The 10,297-nt window shown below is 38.6% G+C and overlaps 1 protein-coding gene across 1 annotated transcript in view; it reads right to left on the bottom strand.

The window, feature by feature from the left end:
• Positions 1 to 5,663: 5,663 nt before the first annotated feature.
• Positions 5,664 to 10,297, bottom strand: part of FILIP1 (filamin A interacting protein 1) — a 112,594-nt gene continuing 107,960 nt past the window's right edge. Inside the window, exon 8 of the mRNA XM_009895755.1 lies at positions 5,664 to 6,098. Within this exon, the coding sequence (XP_009894057.1) occupies positions 6,058 to 6,098 (41 nt within the window). The 3' untranslated portion in view covers positions 5,664 to 6,057. The remainder of the gene's footprint in view (positions 6,099 to 10,297) is intronic.

Genomic DNA, 10,297 nt, shown 5'->3' with positions numbered 1-10,297 from the left:
CGCGGTGCTTCAGGGACACACACACACCCCCCCCCCCCGATTCCTCATCTTCCCACAGCATCGGATGAGGGTTGCTGGGAAAAGGCAGTTGGATCGAAAATGGAGAAGTTAACTGAAGTTTCCTGCTCTCGTAAACAGGAACAGCATCAGTGCTGCTGTAGTGGTGTAATAAGATAGGTCGTTTCTCAACAAAGCTGCAAGACCTTATCTGAATTAAGCCGTTCATGCTAACCGTCATTTCTGGGAGTTGTTTTGTGCCATGTTTCTGCGGTGGTGTTAGGAGGTGTGCGGGTGAATCAAGAGCACCGTGAATGTGGATGGGGACATTGCTGTCAGAGTTGTTACTTTTTATTTCCTTTGGGAGATAATCCGTCTTCATTAAATAGTGGCCTTGTGGAAAGTGGTTTCGGAGTACATATTTGTATCCCAGAATACGTGCTTTATAGGCATTGCTGATTGTCAACACTGAAAGTCCGTATTTCTCACTGTATTGGCAATTTTACATTGAAGTTTGTTTCGCGAGGGCGGTGTAGTCCTTAGTATATAGGGAGGGTGTAGCCAAAATCCACTTTCAGCAAGTATTTATTTATTTGCTTGATTTTAGAAAAAAAACCAAACTATTTAATTAACTAATTTTATAAGCATGTAATCCAATCTAAGACTTTAGCTGCCTGTGGAACAGTTTCTGTAAAGTAAATGCCTTTTCGTTCTCTGAAGTATCGAAAATATCAATAAAGACCACTGGGGGGAGCAAGTGACTCGTGCAAATCTCTCTGGAGATTCAAAAGACCCCTCGGTGGACAGCATAGGAAATTTAAACGCTTAAGTATCTAAAATTTAAGAATTAATTTGGTGCCTAAATAATTATTTACGGTTCAAAACATAATCGTATTCCTTGTGGCATCTGCACTAAAGGTATATCTCATTTCTAATTTATCTTTTCCATTATCTTGTGGGCCCGACGTTTTGCTTTCATTCCCCTTAGCTAAGCCCCTTGTCCCTATTGTCACCCTTTTTAAAAATATCTTTGGTTTTCAGTTACCAGCTTCAGCTATAGTATACTCCCTCAGCCTCACAGCAAATCCAGTGAGGTGCAACCTGAGATCCCAAGGGAACAAGACTGCTGGTAAACCTGTGCTGTGAGATGGCAAGAAATTTCCCTGGCAGCAGGATAAGCGAGGGGCAGTATCGGGAAGTCGTGAACCTGATGCTGCCAGGTATGAGTGGAGTAGTAAGAAAGGACACGTTAAATTTGCGTGAGAATCTGTTCTGCAATGGTTAAACCGGGCACGGACTCTGTCAACTGTTGGGGAATAGCCACAGTAGTGATGCTGTGGGCCACAGTGATGGATCACTGATGTAGTACTATCATTTGTGTGAAACGGGAAGAAAAACAGTGTAGCGCTTCCTAGAGGATCTTGCAGAGATGCCCTCACCCAAGCAAACAGGTTGATGTGAAAATTTTCCTTCAGAAAGTTTCAAACCGACCTGCAGGAGAGATGTTTTGCCTAGGGGACAGGCTAAACCCAGCCCAGGAAACCTCAAATTATGTCCCATGGAAGTGTAAAGATCCCCAGAACTTTTACGTGCTTATCTGCTCCATTTGTATTAAATGTCATGCTAATATACCCATAGTCACAAAAGCCCAGGATAAAAAGGAGCGAACAGGAAAACTTCCTCCTTCCCACCCAGGGGAATCAGCTGCTGTCCTATTTTGAACTGGACAAATTTAATGAGGTGTGGTCTGGTAGACATCCTCATGGCCAAGTCCTGATGGGAGGGTACATACTGCTGTATTGACAAAGGAACAACTGAAATGAGGTGTCCGAACAAATCGCTGCTGACCATTCTGCATGAAACAAAAACCATTTAACCTGCAATGCACAGCAGGTCCACTGTTATTAGCCAGTTATAGCTCTCTCTTTTCAACTAGTCGTAACTAAGGCCATATGTTGGTCTATAAGCTTGGCGTACACATACACTTTGCACTGCAACAACTAGGTTAATGGAAGTGTGATTTTGCTTTTTACCAGAAGAATGATATCCTCAGTAACATAACTGGATGCAATCACAGGGTATATCTTACTTCCATGCTTTAGAGAAATAAAGAATATCAGCATAAATACTTCAATGTATTGGTTTTACTTTTTCACTGGTAAGTGAAGGTCTTGGTTGGATATTATTTCACAGTTTTATGCTAAGGCAAACCCATTTATATCCGGGCAAGTGCAACCAACAAATTTTACGTTCATGAAATTTTACAATGAGGTGCTGTGCGATGTGGTGCACTTCACATTGGTTTGTGTGCAGTTATAAGACAAATGGGTACAGGAGAAAAAAAAGCACTTATTGAAACTTACATTTATAGTGTTCCTTTTTTAATATGTGAAATGGCAAACTGATTTATTAGGCATTCACCTGGCAATGAGTGCTACACAGACATATTACATAGCCAAGGCCTCAGTGTGTTACATTTTTAAGGCAAGGAAGAAGGAAATGTGTACTAGACTACCTAAGAATAAATGCTAAAATTACAAAATTTTAATTTGAAAACTGAAGTCTGATTTCAGGTGTATAAAAGGAGCCTTAAAATTGTACAAAAATGAATGTATTGTAGTTATTCTAAAAGACCACCAATTGGCATTTACTTTTAATTGTATTCCATTAAGCCCCCAAAATTATCTTCTTCTGGCACTTACCCTATCACATCGCCCACTTATTTCTAGGAAAGATGTAAATAATTAATACTTTTAAAAATAAAATCTAATCGAATAAAACCTTATGCAGTTAAACCCCCTAATATTTAGAATAGGCAAGGCAAATAAAATGCATTAACTGCCAAATAGGTTGTTTCAGGGAGCGAGTCTGCATAACTTAAAGCATTAAATAGGAAGTTTTCAACCTAAATGTTACTGTTTAGAAGACGAGATAAACCCCAGTGATTCACAGTCGGAGGTGGAACAGTCAGGGCAGTAACCTCCATTTTATATCTTGTTTTCTACACTAGCGATGGTTCTACAAAACAGGCACTTTTGTCTCCTCTTTGGTCCAATTAAGTTTCCCAATGAGGCAAAAGGAAAACTCACTGGCTGTAGAGTTTTTTCTCCAGAAATCAAAGTATTTGAGATTTTCCTAATCGATTGAAACATTGTATATTATCACCTATAATTATACTAACACGGGTCTTTCAATCCTCTCTAGACACTAAGAGCTCATTAAGAGAAAAGTAGATCTTTCCCTGGTTTTCAATTTCTTAAAAGCTGCTCCCTATAGCCCAATGTAGCCTCTACGTTGTCTTAGTCTGAAAGCACTTCCTGATTACTTCCTTTAAAATGACAATACTTGCAGAAATTAATCACATCTTTATTCTATATTAATAGATTTCTTCCTGAGTGTCCCCAAAATAGAGGCTTATTATGTGGCTAATGCACTTTCTTCACTTATTTGTTTTAGATTCATATCCAAATTGGGTAATGTAAAAAATTGACCAGGAAGATAAATGCAATGAAGATGAAATACACCTGTCAGAGCACCTTTTGCACACGTGAGTTTTACCCTTCAGGCATTTCTATGAAATACTTTAGCTGCTTGCCAGGTGCCAGATCAGAATTTATTATTCTACCTGCATAAACCATTATCAGCCAGTGATGAAACAGTGTCTATCACCACGGATCTTTTATGACCAGTGTTACCAGTCTCCGACTCCAACGTGCAGCAGTTTATTGAAAATATTTTAAAATCTAAATGATTTCAAATACACCACGACTGTAGTTATGCTTTAAACAAACCTTTATTTTGTAAAGCTTATGAACTTAAAGTATTTGCGAAACCGTAAATGTTGATATATTTGTTCAGGAATCATAAACCAAAAGGGGACAACTTACACATACACTCATGCTGAATCAGCTTTATATTAAAATCTAGACAAGGAAGAATATTTTCTACTTTGATTGGAGCCTTTTAAATCTAGACTCAATTTCAGAGTAAGATTTTGCTTATATCTTACTCAAATTTAAAAGCTGAAGTTTATTTCAGGCATGTCACTGTCACTTTCAGATAGCCCGCAATTTTATTCCAGATGAGCTCAGCGTAGTTCTTAACATGGATAGGTTTTGATTCCCAAGTAATGCTTTGAAAATAGAAGATCTGGGTCATTACAATGTTCATTCTACCGTGCAGTAAAGTGAAATGTGGCACATACTAAACTTTATTCACCTCAACTGTGTTACTCTCTGAAAGCTGGAATTCTTCTCAACTCACTCTAAAATACGATCTACAGACGCAGCTATGTTATTGGCATACATTGTCTGCCGTAAGAAAAAAAAACAACCACTCCTTAAAAAATTTGGTGCACCAGCTGAAGTATAAGCTATACCAACCAAATGACTCTTTTGCAAGGATAAGCAGCATTTATTGTGATTCCTCAGTATGGCTGTAATAGCAAACTCATTACAATGCGGATCAACTCCCAAGGAAGTTTATACGGGTCCCAGAATATCCCGCTTCTCTCCAGTGTCAGCATTTGCTGCAGAACTCCTGTCTAGAAGGAGAAGCAGCTCCCACGGCTCCTATGAAGATCAATTTGACTACTCGGCAGTGCGATATTACAGCTTCAAAGATGAACTGACCGAGTCATCTCAGTGGGACGCTGAGTTAATGCACTCTTCCTGGCATCTCACCGCATATCTCCTGCAAGCACCACCATTTCCCCTTCCAAAAAGTAGCTTCTCCCAGTAGCTTCTGCAATTAAAAAACCTGCAGCATTTTAAATATGTGCCAATGACTTCGATTAAAAATAATTCATTATGAAAAGTATAAGAAAAAAAAGGCCCTGCCTGGGTTGTATCCAGCTTTATATATACATTCATTCAAAAATCACTTTGAAGTCTAGCTGCCACAGAACTCTCTGGATGCTATTTGAAGAGCTACAGCCACCAGTGTAAAACGCGCCCTTCACCGTGGGGCAGAGGGCATGGCATCTCATTTATACAGTCCTACTGGTCCAGGACTAAATATTCTGATAGCACCAGTCAAACATCTCTGCCAATGCAGTGACAGCACGAGGTTAGAAACCATTAAGTCATTAGGGGATGGTGATAGATCCCTCTCCGTATCTTTACATCTGAATCAGTTTTACTATGCGATACCACAGTGAGATACCAGTCAGAATACAGAAGTTCCAAAGCCTTACGTTCTGTCCCTATAAGCAAATACATATATGAGTACTGTCAACCTTAAGAAATTAGAGTTAAAATTCAAACGCTTGATTACATTTGCATAGTTGTGAAAATTTATTAGTTACAGTGTAATGGAAAATCAGCTTTTTTGGTACAGGCAGAAGTAAAAACATACATTATATAGAAAAAAAATCACAGCTTTAAAAACTGGCTTACATTGTTTAAAATGAGTAAATCTGGTTGTATTTCAAGGCATTGGACTTTAATACTTAATTTTATGCCAAACCATCACACAGTGCAAGAAATATTCTGCAATAGTACAAATTCCATACAGCAGTCTTCAGAGTATTTAGTCTCACAGAATCTCACGGTGGCAGAAGAATGTGCTGAATATTTTTCCATTTAAACACAAAACATTGCCGAAGTTAAATTTTTCTTTCTTTACATAGTCTCTATTACAAAAATATCAAATTGCGAATTTGACAGTGTATTCTACAAATAAATGCACCATGGACAACAGGAATTGCAACTTTGGGACAGTTACTTTACAAAGTGTATTATAAAAATAAATTATATGGCAAACATCAAACAAAATCAAGCACGTGCCTTAGGCTTTGCAAATAAAAGTGAAAGTCAGCTGGCAGAAAGACGGCTTCTCTCTCTCTCTCTGACTATGTACTTTAAAAATATCAGCAAGGCCCTTCACTCTTAAAGTTCTACCAAGAAAAAGTATATAAAATCTAATGGAAGCAATAAATACTTCCACGAATAATCAGTAGCACGAGTGACCCTGGTGTTGATGGCAGAGAGCTTCTACAGTGATCCATCCAACTGGCACGGAGGGTAGTGCACACAGAGAGCACATAGTGGGGGCGGTAACTCATCTAGAGTTCATGCGTAACTGGTGAATGATGACACTCTCTAAAAGAAAAGAGAGCAAAACATTTGGTTTTATGAGACTGCAAATCCATTACAAGTTACTTTAAAGAAGAACAATGACAATGGCAGTGCAAAGTGTTTTTCTAGAAATGTCTCATGGATGTACTCACTTATCACAGGTTGACAAAAACTGTCCTGGCTAATGTTACAAAGGGAAACTAAATTTGTACCAGGCTACGACTCAAGAGCCCTTGGCTTCCACTGCAATGTCAAGACCATCACTCGGTTGTCCATAAGGAAAAAGAATAATATAGCTGAATGGATTAAAGCACAGGAACACCAAGGTTCCAGTCCCACACGCGAATCAGGGAGAGGAAGGCTTGGAGTTGGGTCGCTCGTTATCTTGTCTGAGCAAATCCATCATAAACCCGCTGGCAATTCTGAAATGGGGATGAGGAAGAGGTATGAGAACAATTCTCATTTTTAATTGAAATTTGGCTTAGAAACCTATGCTGGTTTTATTCAGAAAGTCTGCTTGAATTTTGCTGCTGACTTCAATGGAGACAAACTTCAGCCCCATCATGCAAAACTAAGTGTCGGCGTAGTCTTCTAAAGGCTGGACTTAATTTTGCCCTGTGTGTAATGTAGGAGATCCCTGATCCTGATTAATCTCTGGGCTCTGATGAAATACATTATAATGACCTGGTCTTCTGTTCTTCTGTCTATATACACGGGTCCTACAGGCAACTTTTTTAATAGAACAATTTAGCTATCAGTGGTGGTTTTCTCTGAAAAGGTGTATTTTATGCATTTTAAATAATACCAAATTTCAAACTGTACCAATGCTCACTAAAAACATACAATAATACATTTTCAGAAACACTTATTCGCTTAATTGAAATTATCTGAGTTTCTTTTTTTTTAAAGATTCCTTCCTCTGTTAATAATCTGAAGATTTTTCAAAATTGACACGACCCAAGAAATGACACTAATCATGTATTTATTCCCTTTTATGTTTTTATCGACTTCTGCCTTTTTCTGCTTCCTAACTAATATTTGCAAGATGTTTAAGTTATATTTTAAGAGGAAAGCAAAACGTTTTCCATGTAGTCTTAATGCCAGAACTTTGCCACTAGATGGCAGATTCCAGTTTTTGAGCAACGAACGTGAAAGACCCACACGCTACAGTAAAAATTTACCTTACAGCCGGTGCTGTTCTCTAACTTCAAGCTCTTGAGAAATAGGATGTAAAAAGCTGCCTTTACTTAATGTCAGATTGTATCCTCAGGTGGAATCTCTCATTAAGTTCACTGGGAGTCACACAAACTCTAAATACAACATTTTTTTCTGAATACTCACTGTGCACGTTATATATTAATATGGAGTTTAGATACAAAACTCTGAAAACTAAATGGGTAGCAGAAGAATATTATGCTCGTTGTAAAGGCCCAATTACTGAATGAACAGCAAAACTACAGTAGGTTTCTGTATCAGTCTTCCTCCTATGGACCCAATATAGCAATTATGCAGAAAAGAGTGGGAGAAATAATAAAATAATCAAATAATTTCCCCTTCTCGTATTCATTCATTTCTCACACAAATATATGTTTGCTCTTAGTTTTTCTAACGTTTTATTTTAAATGTATATATATATAAATAAATACATATATTTATGCACACACACTCTGTAACAGTTACTAAAAGAGGTGTCCGAAAAGTAATTAAACTAAAATTATAGTAGGGCCGATTTTGTCAGAGTTCTGTAGGAGCACCCTCTGTAGGAATATGATTATATCTGTAGGATATGATTACATAAATTTTTCTAGGGTTATAGATGTGAACACTTTGAGGAGCTATGAATTCACTTAAACAAAATAATTTATTTTAATGACAGGAAAACAAAATGCAGTTAATGTAAAACTTCTAATTCTGCTTTCAGTCCCAGTGCTGTAAATCAGAACTTCTCCAGGAAACATGACATTAACAGCTGGCCTACGAAAAATACCAATTCATATAATGAAGCACATCAACTGACATTTTAACATAGGAAGTTTAATTTCTTCTTACAATATATACAAACAAATAACACCAGATAATACAAAAATGTATGTACCACAGACAACGCACACCCAAGCAACAGAAGAGAATCATACATCAGTAATTCTATTTTTAATATCCTGTTGAAGAGAGTTTTAAAAGTGAAGAACCTGAGTGATTCATACCTGACTCCCAGAGCTGATAGCTCTGCATCTGGGAGTAGTTAACCCTGATTGCATCTTCCAAAAAAGCCAACTAAGAGCAGCGTGTAGGGCGTTAAGATTCAAAGCGAAGTTAACATCTATAATGAGAAACGTTGCATTCAGTTTTGCCTGAGAGAGCTCAGGCAAATTAAGGGGAAGAGGGTAACTCACACTGACGTAGGGGAGAAAAACATTCCCCTAAATGAAAACAAGTTGGAAAGATGAGCTCACAGAAACTCCTGCCAGTGAACTACAGGTTTCAAACCGACTCAATGAAATCAGCCACTGATGTGTGATGGGAACATATAATTGGTCTGAAAATTGTCCTGACTGTTGCAGCTGATGCCTGAAACCCAGCAGGACAGTAGCTTACTCTCTTTAAAGACACGCTTTTCCACTTCTGGTTAGAATCCCTGAAAATTCATGTAAATATGGGGCATGTTTTAGAACCTGTGTAGCATATTTCAGACAGTAACATGTGACTTGGCATCCAATTGGCACGAATCAACATATTAATGTGACTTTAGAGATTACTCACATGATGATAATTACTATGTGCTGTAAGTGGTTTGAGGTTTAAGTATGGTAAGATGCACACTCTATGGGCATATGCAGAGGCATCACAAAGTCTTATTTGATTTTTGAAAAATCACACTAATGGGTGTCACAAAAGAAAAAAAGGGTGGGCAAAATAAATCCAAAATCTCTGTTTTTCTTCTATTATTTACTTAGCGTGTTTACTAAGAAAAAAAGGGTGGGCAAAATAAATCAAAATCTCAGTTTTTCTTCTATTATTAGCATGTTTACCGATCTGAGAGAAATCCCCCAGGCATTAGGGTTGCAGTTCTCTTCTCCCTCATTTTCAGTCACGCTTACTCAAACGTATTGCTCTGCCAGTGACTACATTAGCAGTACTCATCTATAACAGTAATTCAGGTGACGTGATCTAATACAGAGAACACAGTGGAAAACTTATTAGGAACTAGATTTAAAATCACAGAGATTATCTGGAGAACTGAGGGTGCACCTTCTCAGTCCATATGTGCTGCTCATGAATGGGCTGGCCCTTTCCCTGCTCATCCGCCTCTCCACCTTACTGCTGTCCCAAGCCATGTGTTCCCACTGCTGGGCTTGAGTTAGCATGACTGCTTATACCGCCACACAGTCAGCCAGAACAGGGCATCGTTCCAGCTGACATTGACTCCTATCAAAAATACAAAGATTGCTTCTCAGCCAGCTCAGTTCCTGATGAAACACTGTAACTATCGTTATTACTCTGAGCAGAGTGTATTTTGCTACGGAAACTGTTCCACTTCATAAAAAGAAAAAAAAAAATCAATATAGAGAAAAAGGTAAGAGAGAGAAAGCATGAGGATGACCCATTCTAGATGATCACCTGGGCAGAAGGCGGCTTGGTTTCTGCACTGTAATGCAGTAAGGTAGAATACCCAAGAAGCCCTGTAAATAAAGGCCCTGATATTTTCCTTCCTATGGATTGGTGTCTCAAAGTTTGCTTCTTTGATGCCTAGTAAAATCTGAGGTCTGAACAAAGCTTGTCCTCGTGGTATTTCTGACATCAGTCTCTCATCTTCAGTCTTTGATGTCGTATGAAGGTAAGCTCATGCTACATTCTTCTGCACAGCGGGGCACTGCTAAGGTCTTGTTCTTCTTCTCTGTCACCCTTTTCATTAAATTGGAAGAACTTCTTACGCTGGAGACCCCTATTGCTTTGTCAGATTTGGTTGAAATTGGTTGATGCGTTCAATGTTATTCATCAATGAAGGACAGAAGGAGGGATGGATGAACACAGACACTTCATCTTATAAGCTTTCTTTTCACAAAAGCCCAGGTTTAAAGGCAGCCCTTGGAACAGGGACCAGAATCCGGGGGGGGGGGGGGGCCTCCTCCTCCTAGTTCAATATCCTGACCACTCAACCACTCTCTTGTTTCTGCTCAGTGAACACTGAAGCCTTCCATGCAGAACAGCACAGCCTTTACAGG

This window comes from Charadrius vociferus, unplaced genomic scaffold (assembly GCF_000708025.1).
Source record: "Charadrius vociferus isolate BGI_N301 unplaced genomic scaffold, ASM70802v2 scaffold362, whole genome shotgun sequence".
Lineage (NCBI taxonomy): Eukaryota > Metazoa > Chordata > Aves > Charadriiformes > Charadriidae > Charadrius > Charadrius vociferus.
This window is presented reverse-complemented; position numbering and strand designations above follow the sequence as displayed.